The sequence below is a fragment of the Xenopus laevis genome, chromosome 1L (assembly GCF_017654675.1).
Source record: "Xenopus laevis strain J_2021 chromosome 1L, Xenopus_laevis_v10.1, whole genome shotgun sequence".
Lineage (NCBI taxonomy): Eukaryota > Metazoa > Chordata > Amphibia > Anura > Pipidae > Xenopus > Xenopus laevis.
Genome location: NC_054371.1, coordinates 165,453,989 through 165,476,103, shown reverse-complemented (window position 1 = coordinate 165,476,103; position 22,115 = coordinate 165,453,989). Strand labels below are relative to the sequence as shown.

The window sequence follows — 22,115 nt, the reverse complement described above, 5'->3', positions numbered from 1 at the left end:
TAATTGTACTTTAATTTCTAAAGAACACATTAAATTCCCATTTGCAGCCTTAATCATTAAGTGTTCAAGGGAGTGTCTTGCTTCCCATCCCATACTGGACTTTGTCTCTCTCAATGAAAATGCAGTATAAAACCCATACAGCAATTAAGAAGTCTAATGTGCGTTTGTGTCTCTAGCTCAGTCTGTATTTAGAAGTCTGATGTGTGTTTGTGTCTCTAGTTCAGTCTGTATGTGATCAATTGAGTCTTTAGGGCCCTGGCAGATGGGACATTTTCTTGCCTGTGCTTAAACTCTTCCAGAGTAGGCAATGGTGGTAAAAGATAATAACATAAAACATGTCCCCTTAAATCCACTGAGTAAAATACTTTCTGAGATTGGTGAGTTCACCTTGCTGTGGTGTGCATTTCTCAGGCTAGACACTCTACATACGCTAATTAACACTATTTACCAGCATGGGAGCTACTTTGTACCTGTGTTAGTAAAAGGCATGCAAGCTGTGCCACGTGTTATTTTGCAGGAACCTGATATTACAATTCTGGGCGAAGCGGTTGCATTATGGGTAACAAACACGCCAATTTACACAGGTATCATGCACTTTGCTCTGCCTCATTAACTGAGCCTTTTTTGCACAACTATGTTGTTCTTTATTTTAAAGGAATTCTGTCATCAGAAACATGTTTTTTTCCAAACACATCAGTTAATAGTGCTACTCCAGCAGAATTCTGCACTGAAATCCATTTCTCAAAAGAGCAAACAGATTTTTTTATATTCAATTTTGAAATCTGACATGGGGCAAGACATTTTGTCAATTTCCCAGCTGCCCCTGGCCATGTGACTTGTCATGTGACTTTAGGAGAGAAATGCTTTCTGGCAGGCTGCTGTTTTTCCTTCTCAATGTAACTGAATGTGTCTCAGTGGGACATGGGTTTTTACTATTGAGTGTTGTTCTTAGATCTACCAGGCAGCTGTTATCTTGTGTTAGGGAGCTGCTATCTGGTTACCTTCCCATTGTTCTTTTGTTTGGCTGCTGGGGGGGGGGAGGGGGTGATATCACTCCAATTTGCAGTACAGCAGTAAAGAGTGATTGAAGTTTATCAGAGCACAAGTCACATGACCTGGGGCACCTGGGAAATTGACAATATGTCTAGCCCCATGTCAGATTTCAAAATTGAATATAAAAAAATCTGTTTGCTCTTTTGAGAAATGGATTTCAGTGCAGAATTCTGTTGGAGCAGCACTATTAACTGATTTATTTTGAATGACAGTATCCCTTTAAATATTCTAATCAAATCGGTGGATTTATGGATTACAGCTGAGACTTTTTTTATAACCCTACTATTTGCATTTGTTTCACTCTTTGCCAATGTATGAATGAATCAGCAGCTTACTGATCCATTTAAAACCCAAAATGATGCTCTCCAATCCACTCAGCATGCAGGATCCTGAAAATCCTTTTGGGCAAATCCACTAAGATTCGTAGTTGCGCCAGCATTCGCTTCCCAGGCGTATTTTCGCCAGCGCTACGCAAATTCACTTAAATCCGAAGTTGCGCTCAGGGGAAGCGTAAGGTTGCGAAGTTGCGCTAGCGTTAATTCGCCAAGCAAAGCGAAGTTATGCTAGCAATGCTTAATTTGCATACAGCGCCAAATTGAAGTTACAATGGAGGTATATGTAGCATCACTACACAAGCCTGGGAAACCTTCAAAACAGCAAATAAAATGTTTATTTTGCCCTACACATGTGCCCACTGTATAGTTAAGTTGCCATTAGTTAGGAAATGTAGGGGGGAAGGAGGGTAGCTCCAAAAAAATTTTAAATCTTTTTCAGCCTAAAAAAAAGAAAAAACGCCAGCGTTTTTTGAAGCAATCCCTATCTACTCTATTGCACTTCGCCAGGTCTGAGGTGGCAAAGGAAGTCTGGCGTAAAAGATAGCGTTCTGAAATTTCAGTAAATTTGCATAGTTACGTCCGTTGTGCAAATTCGCCAGGCGTAAGGGTGCGAAGTAACACTAGCGAATTTACGCCAGCATCCGGCGAGTTAATGAAAATGCGCTACGCTAGCGAATTAATGCTAGCGTTAGGCGCTTCGTCCTTTAGTGAATTTGTCTCCCTGAGATCATATAACAGTGTGCCCATAGCCAAAGAATTAGGAGTACTTACTATGGTCAATTCCATTGTTGCCCACATCAGGCAAATATTTTTTTGCAACCTTGCCAAAGGGATTGCTCATATACATGTATGGGATCCATTATCCGTAAACCCGTTATGCAGAAAGATCTGAATTGGGGAAAGGATGTCTCCAATAGACTCCATTTTATCCAAAAAATCCAAATTTTGCAAAATGTTTTTTTTCTAAAACAGTACCTTTTACTTGATCCAAACCACAATATAATTAATCCTTATTGGAACCCCTATTGAACCAGCCTATTGGGTTTACATGATTTTCTAGTAGACAAAGTCTGAAGATCCAAATTTTGGAAATATCCATTATCCCAAAAAAAACAGATCCTAAGAATTCTGGATAACAGGTCGCATACCTGTATAGTAAGTTTTAAAACTGAAGTAAAACTATCTGTGACTCCACTTTATGGTTACAGTATATTTTACCTGTTAATTGTTCTTACCAGTTTTGGAATCATAAATAGTCAAGATGACACCACCTCCTATCCCCATGCTGTGAACATTTAGTAGTCCAACACAGATAAGAGAGGCAATAGCAGCATCTACAGCCGAGCCAGCTTCCTTTAGGATGTCCCTATAACAAACAGAGGAGAAGTAATAGTAATAGACAATGGGTGATATAGCCGGGCTGACCGCTTCCATGCAGAGTGCTGTCTATGCATTTCCAATTTGTTTGTGGTTCAAACAAGTCTGTAGTTTTTGAGAAGTGTTTAGTTATACTGTACTGAGCTATAGAAACCACATGAGAATTAAATGGTCATTGGCTCAGTAGAAATATCTATACATAGCAACCACAGCCACAACCCTTTTCCAAACCTGAAACAAACAAACTTCGTGTGGTGGGGGTAATGCTAGCCTGCAATCAGCCCAGGTACTCAGATACCAATTCATGCATAGATGGAGCACCAAGACGGCCGTACCTTGGAACGGGAAATGAAACGAGAAATACGCTTATGGTGGGATATTAGCTCACTTGAGAATTATATTAAATGTGAGCGGATACCCCGCGGTTTAAGGATTAAGAAATATCCTAACTTTTCAGAGGTGCCGGCTGAATTCATTACGGCCTGGAATGCTGCACTTACAGACTGTTCTAATAAATTAATGGATCTCATTATTTCATTTAATAAACAACAGCTGGTGAAGGTGCAGAAAGAAGTAACTGAGAGCCAAGTATTATTACAATCAAAGAAATGTGCTGGTTTTGACAAAAGTTTATTGGACACATTGAATAGACAGATGCAACAATTTGAGTATATGGTAAAGACCAACAAGAGGGATAAATTTCAACGAGACAAACGTGACTACGATAGTGGACAGGTTTACGTCTGGAGATCTAATAGTGTTTCCATGCGCTCCCCGCATGGGGGAGGGGGACAGAATTCTGTATTCTCCGGCTCAGGACCTCGCTCAATACTCAAGAGAGACCGAGTGGTGCAGTTCATGGGACACGAAAGTGAGATGCGGGGTGTCCGTGCACCTTCCCTTTCTCCCTCTTCTCCTTTTTTAAGGTCGGACCCGGAGGTTATGGACAACGACCGGACGGCGAGGCCGCAGCTATACAATCCAAGGTATCAGTCGACTCCGAGGATGGATCCTATGAAGACCCGCAGCTTTGGAAGGGGCAGAGGAGGAGGCGGAGGGGTGGACGGAGATACAGATCCATACCCCCAACAATGGTACTCGGGGAAAGGAGCACGCACCAAACAGCGGTGAGTGGGCTGCCTGATGGGGTCTCGTTTGGGACCGACGGGCAGACAACATCGGCTCCATCGGATGAGAGGGGTAAGCCTGTTTTTGACAATATAATTAATTTGTCATCTAAGACTTTGACTTCGGATGAATTGTCAGTGCTATCTAAGGGGCTTAATTTTATCCCCGATCTAAATTGTGATGATTTTTCTTTGATACTGGATCTGAATAGGTTTATACGGAACCTTACCCTGAAAAGACATTTTGCCCAAGAGGATACCATCAGGGAGGACAACGATGATGTGACTTTGTCAGGGGCAGACACGCTGACACCTTCAGTTATAACTGAATCGACGATTTCTTTACAGGATGGGGACTGTGGAGTGGGACAGGGGGGAGATATTCATGATTTTGGTGATTTGTGCACATTAAATGTCTTAAATGATTTAATGAATGAAAACATTGATGATGCAGACTTGGCAGTGAGACATTCAGGGATGACGAGAAAGTCAGACTTCTATCCAGTTAATTCTAAGAGCCCCCAAATATCTATATTTCAGAAACTGGTCCAATCGGACATTGAAAAGATGGTAGGTACTGTTAAGGGCACAAGATGTAAGAATTTGACAACAAGTGAATTTAAAGCACTACGGGCATTGAGTAAAGATAAAAACATTGTTATCAAGCAGGCAGATAAGGGGGGGTCCGTAGTGGTCCTGGATGTGGAAACCTATGAGAATGAGATTTTACGTCAGCTTAATGACACTGATACATATTCACGTATACAATCGGACCCCACAAAAAAGTTTATGAACCAACTGGATTTGATTTTACTTGAAGGGTATGATAATGGGGTACTGTCTAAAAGGGAATGGGAAAGTCTTGGGTGCAAGTCCCCTATTATTCCCGTCTTTCATGTACTACCCAAGGTACACAAGTCCTTGACGGAGGTTAAGGGCCGTCCCATTGTGGCAGGTATTGGCTCCCTAGGATCTAATTTGTCAACTTATGTTGATGGATTATTACGACCCTTGGTTGAACAACTTCCAACCTATCTAAGGGATACCACAATGTGTATCGACAAGATACAAGGTATGGTTTGGCGTCCGGGGTATAGATGGTTTTCCATGGACGTTGTGGCCCTTTATTCTTCCATCAACCATCAGGTGGGGATTGAGGCTATAAGCTTTTGGCTACAGAGAGAACGGGTTTTTCCAAGAGAACAGTCAGAATTTTTGTTAGATTCTATCAATTTTCTTCTTAGGACAAATTATTTTCTTTTTGATGGACGATTTTATTTACAGAAATGCGGGGCGGCGATGGGGGCGTCATTCGCCCCCACTTACGCTAACCTTTTTATGGGGTGGTTCGAACTACTCCACATCTTTGCTCCTGAGAACCCCTTTAAAGGACAACTAGTCCGGTTTTTCCGCTACATCGATGACTGCATTGGCATATGGGATGGGGATGTAGAATCCTTAAATAATTTTGTCGGATATTGTAATGAGAAGGTACAGGGATTAACATTTACTATGGATACACACGAAACTCAGATTCCTTTTCTTGACGTGATGTTTTCGGTAAAGGAGGGTAAGATCGTCACTGATCTCTATAGAAAACCTATCACACGGAACACTTTGTTACATTCAAGTAGTGCCCACCCCTCCAATTGCTTGAGGGGTATACCGGTGGGACAATTTATACGTCTTAGGAGGATATGCTCTACATGGGAAACCTTCAATAGTCAATCTATGCAACTTTGGGATCGGTTCCTTGAGAGAGGCTATGATAATGAAGACATCAGGTCAGCATATGAGAAGGCGGTGTCGATGGATAGAAAAATATTGCTACAAGGGAGTAACCATAGAGTGAAAGATAGGCCATTACAGAATAGACCCCTGAGATACTGTACTACTTTTGGTAAGGGGACAGGAGCAGTAACAAGGAGTATCAAGAAGCATTGGGGGATTCTCATGCAAGATCAGGTGCTGGCAAAAGTCTTGGATGCCCGCCCATCGTTTGTATATAAGAAAAGCAGAAACATAGCGTCCTGGGTCTCGAAGAGCTTATATAGCTCCAAGGAGACGGTGGACAACAGCGTTTGGTTGAGGTATAAGGGCAACTATGGTTGTGGCAGGACCAGGTGTAAGGCATGTTCGTATATACAGGTATCAAAGGAATTTTCAGCCACTTATACGGGTAGGAGATATACTATTGACAGATATTTTAATTGCTTGTCGACGGGAGTGATCTATTTGATAAATTGTAAGTGTGGTGCCCAGTATGTGGGCAAAACTGTAAGAAAAGTGGGCACACGATTTTTAGAACATCTATCAGCGGTTAATAGAGGGGACTACAGATCAGCAGTAGCGAAACATATTTTGGAGAAACATGATGGGAAGATCGGGATATCCTTTCAGGTTATAGACAATATTAAACTGGGAGTAAGAGGAGGGGATTTAGATAGGAAACTATTGTGCAAGGAAGCATATTGGATTTATCAGCTAAAGACCTCGGAGACCCTTGGGGGAATGAATAGGGAATGGGAATTATCTTGCTTTTATTAAATTAAATTAAATTAAATTGAATTAAATCAAGTTAAATTAAATTAAATTAAATTATATATGCACATATGCTCTATTAAATTATTCCTATTTAATTATTTTTTTTCTAATTGATGAATTTAACTTAGATTATCCCTGCGGGTTCTATATATAAGTACTCCCGCATTTTGCTACATTTGAAGTCTAGGGAGTTTCTGTATCATTAATGTTACAATTATTGTGGCAGTTTTTTGAAACATCAAACAATAGGAATAACATAGTATCATTAGCTCTGCTAGTCCTGTTAACTACATGTTCAGTGAGCTTTATTCTCTCTCCCCTTTTTTTTCTTTTTTTTTTTTTCTTTTCTTTTTTTCTTTGTTTATCAGTTATGGTTTTTAATTGTACGTATGTTTTAGATATTGCTTTTGTATAGATATTGGGCTATGGATTATCTCTTGTCAATTGTGGGAGGGTGGTATAAACATACAACACCTACCTGGGTTGGTTGATTTTTTCACCCAGGTGTGATGTGGAGTTCACGTTCCCTTTATAAATTGGTGTGGGTGTGTGCAGGGGTTAGCTCCTGAGGAAGTGACGGGTTGTCACGAAACGCGTTGAGCACATGACCCAGGGGATTACAAGGGCATGCTGTTTGTTGATTGTTTTAACATGATGAAATAAAAATCAAAGTTTTTAAATCGATTTTCGGCCGTCTTGGTGCTCCATCTATGCATGAATTGGACTTTGTACTTTTACCGATGGGACCTCGGTCGGATGTGCAGCACAAGCTGAGCCAGTGATCGGTGAGTGCTCCCACTACTTACCTAGATTTGGACAGGTACTCAGATAGCCTATGGGGACCATCCCCATCACTTTTCTAACCATTTTTACTTCGATCGATCGCAGGATTTGCGCTAAATCCATCGATCCCGATATTCAAATTCGAAGGATTTAAATTTGAGGGTTAATTAACCCTCGATATTCGACACTTGATAATTGTGCCCCCAACTGTCAGGCTTATTATTAGACCATCTCATTGTCTCTCCTCCACCTCATAGTGGTGAGCTGGTCTTTATTTTCTGGTCTTGCCACCCTTCCCTTGGGTGTCCTAGTATAGCATATATTGGGTACTTTAAAACAGTATAAACATTCACAAAACACTTACCTTCCAATCTCTGAACATATTCCAGCATCAGTGGCTACAGCTGCTCTCGCATAGACATATTCCGTAGAAGGGGTATCACGACGCAATCCAAAGTAGAGTCCAAAAAATAGTGCAAGTGCCACCAGTAGGAGGCTGAGGACTCCTATTAATATAAAGCGTTTCTGCATGGCTCTGGGTAGAAAGAGACACATTAACCAGATTAACATTAATAAGTAATTGTCTTTAAAAAACTGTATTTGTTGTTTCTAAATCACTACAAGAGAATGTGCCTACACTTACACTTTTGACAAAGACATGAGTTAATATATATTAGTACAAGCTTGTTGAGGAACTGGCTGTGTCATTGCAGAAAATGTCCCTGTCTTTGGTCTTGGCTGCCTCTATCCAGGGTCTGCCTTGTGTTCCTGTAGCGTTGATATACAGTCTGTGCCTGCCATATCTTCATGCTGTTCTTGACTCTTTCTTGGATCTGATGCCCACTGAGTCAAATTAAAAAAGGCCCAAATACAGCTATGATCTCAGAGGGAAATCCTTTATATCAAGCAGTTTCCAGTGTAAGTGCTACGACCTTATTTCAAACATGTATCAGTATAAAGCCTTTGACTTTTATATTAAAATTAAACATTGTTAGTAACATGCTGCACTGCCCGATAGATTTTCTGTCTCTAAAAAATCTATATATAATAGCTATATAATACAATAATGGCTCTATTCATTAGAAAGTTTTAGATGCAGTGAAGTAGAACAGAGATGATTAATTACTAGAAATTCTGCTTTTGCTCTAGGTATGATCTTTAATAATCCCTCAAACTGAGATAATCTGATTCTAATTGCCTGTTTAGGGGGCCAGAAATCTTAGATGTCAAGATTTGATATTCCAAGCTAAAAGACGAGAAACGTTACAAACTTCAGCAAGGTTTAGTCATGTCTGCAAACATGTCTATGCCTTTATGGGTTAAAGTGACAAGAATGAGTTTTGGAAAGGCACTTGATTGGAAAAGCCACTGCAGAAACCATCTGGGTAACAGTTTAAAGGGGTGATTCACTGTTTCAACTTTTAGTATGTTATTTAGCAGATTTTAAATTGGTCTTCATTATTTATTTTTTTATATATAGTTTTTAATTATTTGCCTTCTTCTTCTGCTTCTTTCTAGCTTTCAAATGTGGTCACTGACCGCAGCAGCCAAAAACGAATACTCAAGGCTACAATTGAATTATTATTCATACAATTTTATTATTATTATTTGTTATTAATCATTTTTGTTACTTATCTACTTATTTAGACCCTCTATTATTCATATTCAAGTCTCTCGTGCAAACTACTGCCTGGTTGCTAGGGTAAATAAGATCAGATTAAGTGTATTCAAACACACTGAAATGCTGGCCAAAATAGAAGAGCCACTTTAAGTCAGTAATTTTGGACAAAGGGTAAGTAATCTGCATCCTACTTATGCAACCTCAAGTAACCTTTATGTAATATACTGATGTCAGGTACTCATCATTACACTAGATCTGAGAAGCTTCCAGTAAACTTTTATCAGCCAAAGATTTGTAATCTTGATCAATCATAATTTTACAGTGCTTGGCATGTGCTAAACCAACTCAGGCACTGTAAGAGTTAATGCATCCTAAAAATGGTTCCTTCTTGGTGTACCTTGGTGATGCAGCATAATCTCAGCACGAGTATGTCACAGGCACAGAGTGGGTGGGCGACAGGGCCATCTGTTCTTCTTATGTGAAGTAAAGGAGCCAATGTTACAAGTGCTGAGAATTTGAAAAATTCTGGCCAGTACATTTGCAAAAATGCAAGAGAGAGAGTGTGTATATGTGTGTGTGTATATGGGGACATAATGACAAATGCTTTTAACACAAACTCAAATCATGTGTAAGATCTTTGCATATACTAATACATATACAGGTGCTATTTAGAGTGTGACCTGCTCTAGAGCAGAAATTAAGGGGTGTTATACAAAAAGGCTTGGGCAAACCTAAGTCCTCTATGCAGAACTTGCATTTGTCCGATAAAAAAATGATTACATATGTATTGGTGCCCTTTCTACTTCCTTTTAGTGCAATGTATTTGTATTGTATAAGTATGACACTCAAATTATTTTATTTTTCATTTATGCTTTTACAACAAAGAAATCTTTCATGTAAACGGTAAGTGCCAATTGCAAATGGTCATTGTCTGTTTCCTTGTACATAAAAGGGGAGCTAGTATGCCAGTGTACAGAGAAGATACAATTCATTCAGCCTTCTTGCTTCATTTAGTCAGTGATAGATAGAGTGTCATTAAAAACCAGTGAAATGTACTGAAGCCATCAAACTGCTGATTAACTACATTGTGATTCATCTTCTGAGCTTAGGCACACAAAAAAACATTCAGTAGCTGCATATGCAGCATAGAAGCTGTATATAAAAAATATAAATTTTTTTGTTTTATTTTTTAAAGAGTGTATAATTCTAGTAATTGATTATTTTTTTATGAATATGGTTCTTTGAACAACTTAGAAACATATTTGCTAGCTTATTTAATAAATGTTCTAGTTTATGATAGTTCCCCTTTAAGTGGTGGGCTGCCTTGTTTCTTAGGCAGAATGTCATATAAGGAAGAGATTCGCTGACAATAGTCATTGATGATTAACCTCACAGCACTATTTTCAGACATTTTTTCTCTGGAAAATTAAAGTTCACTGTGATTCCAGGGTCACTGTATCATAAGCTCTATGTCAGTAGTGGGACATTCACAGCTTTTGGGTGATCTGAGCTACAGCTATCAACATTACTTCTGGCATTTAAAATACTGGGAGTAATAATGTCTGTGTTACATGAATATACTGAGTAAACTTGTATTTCATCCATGTTAATGTACTGTATCGAACTAAATAAAAAAACTTTTGTTAAAAAAAAATAAAAATACTGGGAGTATCCAACCCTTGCAGAATCTGCACTGTGGTTTCTACAGCCATGATCAATAGTCAATTTAGAGTACTGGGAATTGTGCGCTTGGGGCTATCCTTACTGTAACCAAACTAAACACTGCTAATGTCTTTCAGTTGGGTATAGTTGTATAGTTTGCTCAGAACGAAAACAATGACACTTATATGTATGCAGTTACAAATAGCCTATGATGCCCAGAAACTATTGTAGCTTTCCAGCAATGGAAAGAAGGACTACAGTGGTGCAGGAGCTCAACACAGCGTCAACCACTTCACTAACTTTCATTTAGGCTGGCAAGTTCTAAAATCACAGACCTAGCAACAGTGTATAATTAGTATGTTTTGTTATATAAATATTTGCGCAGGCAGAGTCTCCTCTTTTACTTTCACCTAAAGCAAACATAATACACACTAAGGTAAGGACCAAGTGCAGCAAAATTATGTCCTATGTGCCATTGCCCTAATCTTTGACTTTAACCTTTTCACCTCATCATACTCATACTATATTAATAGCACTGCCAAAATATGTGACTTTTTTCTGTATAGTATTGCCAAAATCTGTCCCTTTCTCTTTTAAGCAACTACTAAAACATATTAATGCACTTATCCTATCACAAGACTACTGTAACTGACTGGTCTTCTAGACTCAGCACTGCTTCTACCATGAGGTAGGTAAAAATGTTTCCATCAGATGGCAATTTACCAAGCCTGATAACTTAAGAGAACTGATTAATTGTTTTCTTAACTAGAAATGTCTCTTCTCTCTTTTAGATTGGTGGCAGACGGGGAGATTATTCGCCCAGCGACAAATCTTCTCTACTGCATGCGTCTAATCTCCCCAAATGTCTTCCTGCTGGCAAGAATGTTAATCGCCAGCAGGATGGCATCCGAATTGCTTCATTTTCCGAAGTCACCCAAAGTTACCTCACGAGGAAACTTCGGGCAACTTTGGAATTCCGAAGCGATACATATGCCATCAGCGTTTCGCATTCTTGCGGCTGAAAGGCATCTCAGGGGGGATAGTCGCCGACAGTAGAGAAGATTTGTCACTATGCTACAAATCTCCCCATCTGCCACCACCCAGGCCAAGGGCAGACTGGCAGATTCGGGGAGCTTTAGTCACCTGGCGACTAGTCGCCTCTTCTGCGTGGCGACAATCTCCCCGAACTGCCTTCTTCCTGCCTTCCTCTTGCTTGAATGAGAAAATGCCAGCGCAATGCACTCGCGGTGCTTCGATTTCCGAAATCGCCCGAAGTTGCCTGGAGACTTTACCACAGTCTAAGCACATAAGCACATAAACTTGATCAGTCTGGAATATTTGTCCAATGTTCCTCCCAACCAGCAGCACTTATTACTGTCATGGTTGTGCCTCTAACTTACCTACTCACTAAGCTGGCTCTTAATAGCTGCACTGGTGTATGATGGCATGTTTTTGTTGACATATTTGTCCTCCCCATTTTTATACACACACACAAACATCTTACCTTTCATAAAGTAGTGTGGTGGGTGCCAAATTGCTTATATGGAACCCCCACTCTCCACCATCCAGATTCTGGTATGCAAATAAACTGAAACAGAAGAGAACAATTAAAGTGAAGTAATGAAAATTTATAGAGCCTATAAAAAAATTAATTAACTTTGAGTGAACTATAATATCACTATTATATGTGAGACAAAATTGAGCTATTTCTCTCAGAAAGTCTTGACTTTTACTTTCTGCTCTAGCTCCCAGACTGATTGGAAAGATATTCAATCAGCGACATAGCTAAACAGAAGTGCTTATCCTACGTGTGCCTTACCCTATGACATCAATCATCATGAAGCTGCCTTTTTATACTTCATTGTTCTTCTTCTGGCTGCTCTTCCTTAGGCAGAGACACATGGTCAGATTCGGGGAGATTAGTTGCCCGGCGATTAGTTCTTCGGGGCGAATAATCTTCCCGAACTGCCTCCCCTGCCTTCCTGCTGGCTAGAATGTAAATCGTTGGCGGGATGGCACTCGGAGCACTTCATTTTCCAAAGTCGCCAGAAGTTCCTAGTAAGGCAACTTCTGAAAACTAAGTGATCCAAGTGCCATCCCGCCAGCGATTTACTTGGGTTTGGTTACTGGACTGACTTCAACACTGCTGCCTGTTGGCTAATGTAACTAATGGTGGCCATACATGCTCAGACAGGGACGGGCAGATCAGTTGATTTTTACCATATTACTCAACTATGTGGGCTTTTATGGTCACTTGTAGATCCCCTCAAATAATCCTTTTGAAAAGTCCTACCAGAGTGATAAAAAAAATTTCTACTATATTTTCTGCAGCAGAGACTTGAGGTCTACAGATAAATGCAACGTTAAGCAGTATTGTATTCTTAGGAAACCTTGCGCCAGCTGACACTGCACTCTGCACCATACTCCAGATTGTTTTATCTGTAAAAAATTGGTAACTATTGAACTGAAGGTGCAAAGTCTTGCTTTTTAAAATTGCTTGCAGTATTACATTTCATAGGTGAGAACAGAGTTAAAATTGCAAAAAACAAAAAAGAGATGTGAGATGTAAAGGAAAAGTAAACAGAGTAGACACCCATGTAACTGGTCATAAACGTTACTAAACCAGTGAAAACTGATCCCCAGACATTTAGTTATAATGAAGTGCCATAAATATTCACATGAATAAAAGGGCTGGAAAAGCTCGAAACGTCGCTTAGCTTGACGCACGAATAAAGTACCAATTTTTTTCACCATAATCGGAGTGCTGCTGAAGTATTTTCTTATTAGTTATAATGAAGTGCTGTTACTGTACTTTATTTGTCAAGAATCTGAGAAATATTAAACATGACTGAAACTTCTAATAAATTATTGGGTAGAATATAGCTCAAATGCCATACAAGCAACAATTTAGTTAAATAAGGTAGAACTGAATGTTTCAAAGATTTGCAATAAAATGAATGAAGGAAATGGATCATTAAACCATCATTAAAGTTTACAAAATTCCCAAAAACGCAACAGGGTTGTTCGAGTTACACCCCATGGGCTAGATTTAACATTAAGTATATAGCGGATGTAATAGAGGAAAGCAAACTACTACCGTTCCAAGCGCTTAAACAACAATTTTCTCTACCAAATTACATGATTTTTCGCTATCTGCAGACATGCAATGGGAAATTGCCCATAGCGTCATCGACAAAAACTTCGGAACTGGGAATACATTCAACAGACCTCAAAAAACCATTGTCACAATTCTATGTACAATTATTAAAAGCAGGAAGCACCCCCTTAAACAACTGAGGGTCAAATGGCAAAGGGACATCCCGCAAATTACAGAGGAGAATTGGGAAGATATTCTTGACACAACATTTGATGGGATTATTAGCAGTAGGGACAGAATGACACAGCTAAACAATTTGCATAGGGTATATATCACTCACCAAAGACTTCATGAATTTAAACCTGATCAGGTACCAGAATGCCCTAGATGTAGTCACAGTCCAGCAGACTTCATGTACATGGTGTGGGGCTGCCCAATAATACATAACTATTGGGAGAAGGTGGTGCAGATGATCCGCATAAAAACGGAGATCACTCTACCAATAGACCCTATGGTGCTAATACTAAATCAGATTGAGGAGCTATCCCTTAAAAGGGTGCACCGGACCCTAATATCAATCCTTTGTATGCATGCAAAAAAAATGATAGCAATACACTGGAAATCCATAAAAGGGCCTACCCCGCAATCGTGAGAGCAACACCTTGAGAAAATCATTCCGTTATATAAACTGACATATATAAAAAGAGGTTGTCCAGAAAGGTTTCAAAAAGTCTGGGATGTATGGATGGATGAGGATCCCGAGGTAGGGTCATCTTAATTGTATCACAGTTTTTTCAGACTGCCCATGTAATCTTACAGGAATTACATTGCTGGTAAAAATTGGAATTTGGAAATGGTATATCAAGCAGGCTAATCCAATAACAGTTCATTTTAACATGTCCTACTTAACACTGCCCCCTAGATTAGGTAATGGGAAGGGGAAGAAAGTTTTGGGATTTTGAATATAATTTTATTTTATTTTATTTTACTATGTTCATTTAGTTACAATAAAATAAATGTAAACTGTGTTACAGACTATGTACAAACAAAACCGACATAATGTATGAATGTTACGTTTTCAATGTGTACAACTGCTTTGGTTTACTCAATAAAAGAAATGTTAAAAAAAAAAAAAAGCTCACAAAATTGAAAAAAGAGTTGCATGGCACCTTGGTAATGTTATTACAGTAACCTCACATCATTCACAACCTCTCTGAGTTTCAATTTTCACCTCTCTGAATAACTACACTGCACCATTGTGATTGGATTATCGAAAGAGTTTATATGCCAGGGACGTCCTGTGCAAATCAGTTGAACCAATGAAGCTGAGTAGTGACACATCTTCAATGACTACTCAGCAAGTCCAATTGCTTTAGATTTACTGAAATCATTCATAGACAAATTGTGTATAAGTTTTCTTGTTGAATACCAACACAGCAAGGGGTCCATGTCTCCATTGCCAAATTTGGTGCTTGACCTACTGCAAACATCTATGCCAATATTGATTAGGTTCTTAAATTCACCCCCTCCTTTTACTTATATCCCTAATCCCTGCATAGAGACCATCTATCCATTAAATTATTTGGCCACTGCAGGACACTGTGAATATTTCCAAATCCCTCATTATAGAAACCAGTATAACAGTTCCAAGTCAAATGACAGATACAGTAAATTAGACTGCCTGTGCAGAATATCCTACCAAGATATGGTTTTCTATACATTTATAAAAACATAAAGTAACTATAAATGATTTATGGCATATTTCCTTTTTAAATGTCAATAAGAAACACTTATAAAGATGTAGGTGCAGGTAACAGCAGCAGATTTACGGTCCAGGTGTACCATACATGATCATTCGGTGTAGCTCATAAATACAAATTTGTTAGCTCCAGGGTTTGCACAATAAATCTGCATCACTCTCTTTTCCCATCACGGCATTAATACTATAGTTGATGAATAAACAGTGCTCAGGAATGCAAACATGCTCACTCTATGCTGTGCACTTGAGCATGTGCACACAAGTTATGGCATCATGGCACGCACGAAAATTGTGTAGCACACAAAAAGGTTGAATGTGCATAAATGTACATAAAAGAATTTGAAGAGATCTGCAAAAACAGTTTTTTGTGCATAGTGCAAAAAATTCCAGTTGTGGCTCTTTTCTGCACTTCGCACACTGCCTTCCCTTAAAGGGGTTGTTCACCTTCCAACACTTTTTTCAGTTCAGTTGTTTCCCAGAATTAAATATATTTTTTAAAATTAGTCTCTATTTTATATTTGTGACAGTTTTTCTAATATTGAAGTATATAGTTTCATTGTTCACCTTATTACATCTTTCTAAAGCAGCTCTGTTAGGGGGTCCCTGACTCTGTAAACTGTTCCAAATTGATACAATAGTTATTAGTTGATACGTTTATTATCTTTGGCCCTGCTGAGCAGAATCACTGAGTTTCATTAAAGGGGAACTCCACCCAAACATAACTTAAGCTTTTTGTAAAGTAAATTTTCGAGAAACTTTGCAATATACATTAATTAAAAAATATGCAGACCTTTCATGATTTTTAATGGTTTGGAACAGTTCCCCAAGCCTAGCCCCTGCTCTCCTGCTGATCTGGCTGACTACTGTTACTTTGTTTCAGCGGCCATCTGTCCTAGGCCTGCATCCTCCAAACCCCAATGCACATTTCAATAAAGAAAGGAACATAACAGTGCAATGCATTATGGGTTATGTAGTTCCTGTGTGCTGTCTATAAGCTGTGGAGACGTTGTTACAATTTGTAACATCAGTGTTTAGTCCCTCCTTCCCTGCCAGGATTTCAATTGATACAGAAAAAGAACTGTTAAACAGCTGGATTTCAGCATAGAAAATGGCATTTAGAAGAAACAGGTAACTGTTAAGGGTATATTAGAGGTTTCTGTGTTATGTAGGCCTATTTCTCTAATTTTGGTTTGGAAGCCAGAGTTCCCCTTTAAAGGCAGCTGTTATAATTGATACAATAGTTGCTGATATTCCAAAGATGTTTCTGAGAAATCTATTAACTAATGTCGCAAAATGTATCACTAGAGACACGACTTGATTACAATGTAATTCTCCTACCGCACACCTGTAGTTCACCACTCCTGCAAGCTGATGGTGCGTTCCTTCCGTTGACCCGGCCGGGTCCCTTAGCAACCAATGTGTAAAAGAAAACGGATCTGCACACACACCGATTAGTGCAGTTGGGGATTATCCCCTTTTATTCAGCCACCAAACATCAACGTTTCGGGGGGGAACACCCCTGATGAAGGGTGGGTGTTCCCCCCCGAAACGTTGATGTTTGGTGACTGAATAAAAGGGGATAATCCCCGACTGCACTAATCGGTGTGTGTGCGGATCCGTTTTCTTTTACACATTGGTCACTAGAGACACGAACATTAAACTTTATACTAAAAGTATATATATTGGAAAGCAATTGAAATAAGTCTATATTTCTTGTGAAGAATCTGAATTGAAAAAAGTCGCAGACACTTTCGCAGTATTAAAGCCCGAACAACCAGGCTGCTCGAAAGCTTTTTTCCCGCAAGCTATCAGACTCCTCAACTCACTGCCTGTCCTCCCACTACATTCCAGACACACCTGAACTGTGAACTTAACTTTGTGAACTGTTAATTTATTTGCACAATTCTAAAGGTTTACACATGTATATATCCAATTTCTGCCTATATATTGCACATTTCATGTTTACATATTTTTTGTGTATTTTTAAGTGCCTTAGTGTGATATGTACTAGCTGGAGCCACGTCGTCTCGTCTCACTGTATATTCGTATACTGCTGAGATGACAATAAAGTTTACTTTGACTTTGAAGGTGAACAACCCCTATAAATGAACAACCCCTATAAGTAAGTGACCATCTAATGTGTTTTCTATATTATTGAAAACTTATATTTAAACTGTTTTTGTTCAGGGTGACCATGATTCTTCTATGCTGACTGCAGATGTCTTATTAGCATTTGGAACTTGAACTACGTTACCACCTAATTGAAGATGAGTAATAGTAGAATTATGTTCTAGAGATGCTTTTTGAATTTTTTTTCTGTCAGCTCCTTGAAAGGACAGTAATAAGATGACATTAAAATGTCAGGTGATTGACTGATCGTCGCAACATTTACTTTACGGCCCTTTCCAGATTTCCAAATTAGGCAGTTTCCACCAGGACAACCCTGTCCGGATCAAAACAGCTGGCTACCCTATGGGCTACTATAGTCGTTATAAGAATAAAAAGAATAAAATAAGCTTATATGGTAGCTTTGCCATAAGAGTATGGCAAGTGTATGGCAAGCTTTAGGCTTTAGAATGGTAGGAGTTTGTTAATGCAATAATAAACAATATCTGTCAGAAAAGCTGATGGCAGTTCTGAAAAAACTAACAAACTATGTAAAAATTATGAAAGGACCAGTAATGCCATTTAGTTAAAATATGTTTCTTAATTAGGGTTATTCCACAGACCTTTACTTTTAACTTAACCCAAATCCAGCCATCGGTGATATCACAGAGGATGGGGCAGTGGCATATTAGATGTTATTGGGCCCCACAGCAAATTAATTTTAGGGCCCCAACATATCCAGAGGTTGTACTTTTTTACCAATTATGTTGAATTTGTTCATTAATTAGGGCCTTATGGGGCATCTCTATACCTCCTGGGCCCACTGCAGCCGCAGGGTCTGCTTCCTCTGTAGTTACGCCCCTGAGATGGGGGTCTGCCTCTGAGATCACAAACCTCAAAGGTAACATGCAGGGCCTCTAGGTGCAATGGCTGGCAATACCAAATACCAGACCTGCCACCCACCCAAAAATCCACACCAACAACCTCGTAGTGTGACCCAAACTTGGATATACATGCATATCACTAATAGAGGAGGAGTAGATAACATGATAATGATTCACAGATCTTTCATCAATGCGTCATTGCAGATTGATGCATCTGTTTCAGAATCCACTGCCCAATAACATACTTTAATAACTTAGGCAATCTAAAGAGGATGCTGCAATCCCAAAAACTAATTTGAATCAGATGACTAAGAACCTGTCAGAATTTACAGTAGCATAGGAAATGACTATATACAGACATCCTTTATTTGTTACTGTTTCTGGTTATTGGGTGTTTCCATTATTTTGCAGCACCAAAGCTTAAACCTACTACAGAAATATGTAAGCAAGTGGCTTGTTTTGCCCAGTGGCATAACTAAATGTTACTGGGCCAGCAAATTCAGTTTCAAGCCCCAAAATATGAGTAAATTGACTATTACAATAGATTAAAACTGATGATGAATTAGGGCTTCGCTGGGCTCACTACACTCCTGGACCCCCCTGTAACACATGGTATGCTTCCTTTGTATTCACACCCCTGGTATTGCCACCAACAGGGATTCATGCAATTTAGTTGGCAAGATGCTCTTTAGTATTAACAGAGAATGAGGAAATCAGTTACACAATAGAAACTGACAGTTTGGATTGAGCTACCGGAATTGGCATCGATTTATTCTTTTTGCATAATGGGTTTCCGAATAACAGATGAGATGCTCAGGCAGCACAGAGGATAGCTGGTAGCAAGGGATAGTCACAGGCAATGGCACAGTGTGTATCATACTTATTGACCTGCTGCCGTGCCAACACAAAGTTTCAAGTGAAAAGTGCCAAGTAAACAGTCCATTCCATTTGTGTCCGAGTTGGGGGGGGGACACCTGTGATTTCCCACGTGCGCCTCCCTATGTTTAACCCCTTGGCTGGCTACGAGCGCTCGATGCCAAATGCGACGCTGAGGTGGAAAACTGCGGAACAGCATCTTATGTAGAGGCAATGGCACCCCAAACACAAGCACGGGCACAGCATACCCACCGATTATAACCAGCGGCTGCTCACCTTCCAGCAAGTTTCTGCTAATGAGTATAAATGAGTCTGTCCTTCTAACAGGGACATGAAAAGGCTGAGACTCTGCGCAAACCGCAGCAGGGAGAAGATGGACCGTCCCCAGACAGCAGCAGCTGCAGCGGCAGAGGAGAGTCAGCGAGACAGCGATAGATAACGTACAGTTCTACGGCTCCCCAGAGAGGGAAAGTATAAATGTGCGGGAGACTGAGCGCTGTACTGGTACGTTGTTCTACTGCACTAGCCATTCCCATCTCCCACACAGCGAGGTGCCCAACTCTCTACCCCTACTTACCGCCTCTCTGGGTGCAGCAGTGCCCGGTGCAACTTCCACTCACACACTTCTTACTGGCGCCTCATAATCACCGAATGCTGCTTTTATCAGTGGGAGGCGGAGAGAGGGCAGGGAATGGCCTGAGGGGAGAACAGAGGGGAACTACATGTCACACTCCCCACAGGAGGCGCCGGATACACAATGATACAGGTGAGCAAACCTGTCTGCTTCTGGGACCTCCTCACACACCGGTGCGGATTAACTGCATATCCAGCCAGAAGGAAACGCACATCAGTAACGTGATGGACAGATTCATCCTGACACTGAATTCCTCTCACTGTCCCTCGCTGCTGGCTGGGGTCACACACAGGACCGACACCAAGTAGCTAACAAGGTAAGGGGCACCAGAGTGAACTGTAATGGACCTGGAGGCTACTCACAATTCTCTACACAAAATCTAGCCATTGATAACCAACATGTGCCCTCTGTGCCCCTATATTGTGTGACACACCTGTACAGATGTTTATGGAGCGTTTTATACCCCTAACCTAAATCATTTCCATTTCCATTTTTGATTGAATAAAAGGCAGATTTGGCAATGGTTTTACTTTTCACTACCTCAAAAACTGAAACTTGCTTATTCACTATTGCTGGCCACAATGTATTCCCACGCATATAAATGCCAAGCAAGTGAGACTCTCCCAAACCTGCAACAATTTTGGCTGTAGGCCACCTAAGAGCTGCCAAGATTCAGCTGCCAAGACACTTCTCCCCGTTGGCACCTGCAATTATTTATCACCTGCAGTTGCTCATAAATAATCACATGCAACAAATGCCTCTCCATTGGAAAAAATTTAAACCACTGGTGGTATGACCAACAGGTTGCTTAGTCGCACAAAGTTAGTGACAAATCTCCCCATCAGTCACTGCCCTTAGGGTGGTAAGTCCAATCAAGTGGAGCGCTCACCTCCCAAATACACACTTTTTGTAGTGCCAGGTGCTGTACTGTGAGACCCACCCCTGTCACTGGGTCAAATCGATATCCAAAAGAAAGCCAGTAGCACACTGAGTCAGGTTGCAGTTGTGTTCAAAAATAATTATTTTATTAAGCCCATATGCAAAAAGGCAACGTTTCGAGCCTACTAGGCCCTTTCTTGAGAAAGGGCCTAGTAGGCTCGAAACGTTGCCTTTTTGCATATGGGCTTAATAAAATAATTCTTTTTGAACACAACTGCAACCTGACTCAGTGTGCTACTGGCTTTCTTTTTGCCCTTAGGGTGGTGGCAGACAAGGCCACCTGTGACAAATCGACTCTTCTTCGGTCAACTAATCTCCCCTAAATGCATTCCTGCCAACTAGATGTAAATCGCTGGCAGGATGGCACTCAGAATGCTTCATTTTCCGAAGTCGCCAATCAAGGAAACATTCCGAGTACCACCCCACCGGCGATTTACATTGTAGCCAGCGGTGAGGCATTTAGGGGGGAGATTAGTCGTCCGAAGAAGAGGCGATTTGTCCCTGGGCGACTAATCTCACCCAGTAGCCTTGTCTGCCACCACCCTTAAAAGTAACATGCAGCGATCCCCCTACACTATGCACTCATCTGCAGACACACACATTTGGAGGCCAGAGCACACAACAAATTGTGGTGCACGCATTGAACTTTGTGTGAAAACACAATTTTGTATTCATTCTGACCTGAGCACACCATTTTATAAAATGTGCACACATGTTTAACATGTGCACACAAAATTATTTTTTTCCGCACATAGCCAAGATGCAGTTAGAGGGAACACTGGAAACGTTCTTTATGAAATCCCTGAAAAACTAGGGATGTACCAAATTCTCTATTTTGGGATTCAGCCAATTCCCGAATCCAAACCCAAATTAATATATGGAAGCGCTAAAAAGAAACATTTCCCTTTTTGTGAGACCAGAAGTCACTTAATTTAAAGGATTCGGTTCAATCAGGCCAGTGGCCTAACTTGAGTGCCCAACTTCCCGCCCACCCTGTGCCAGAGTCTCCCAACCATCTGTGCCCCCCTCCATGCCCATAGGTAAGAGAGTTGGGGAGGGGGTATTCTTTTCAGCTATAGAGGAAGTCCAGGCTCCCCCGTGGCCATGGGGTCTGCTTCCTCTATAGTTACTGTATGCAACTGGGTCGGCCAAATCCTGCATAAAAAAAGGCACAGATTCAGGTGAGTTCCAACTGTAAACTGGAGAGCTGCAAAACATAAGGTTTTAATTAAAAATACACAAAGACTATGTGATAATAAAAGCTGTCTGCAAACAGCATTGTCTTCATTTACCCTAGAGTAGATTTATCTCGCATAAT

General features: G+C 40.3%; 1 protein-coding gene across 3 annotated transcripts in view; it reads right to left on the bottom strand.

Annotated features, from left to right (window-relative positions):
• ggt1.L (gamma-glutamyltransferase 1 L homeolog) overlaps window positions 1–22,115 on the bottom strand; it is a 53,056-nt gene that overhangs the window by 10,879 nt on the left and 20,062 nt on the right. Inside the window, 4 exon segments of one of the 3 annotated variants that reach the window (NM_001096363.1) lie at window positions 2,624–2,754; window positions 7,584–7,754; window positions 12,007–12,090; window positions 19,802–19,888. In NM_001096363.1, coding sequence (NP_001089832.1) covers window positions 2,624–2,754; window positions 7,584–7,750 — 298 coding nt within the window. In that variant the 5' untranslated portion in view covers window positions 7,751–7,754; window positions 12,007–12,090; window positions 19,802–19,888. 3 annotated transcript variants of the gene reach the window in all.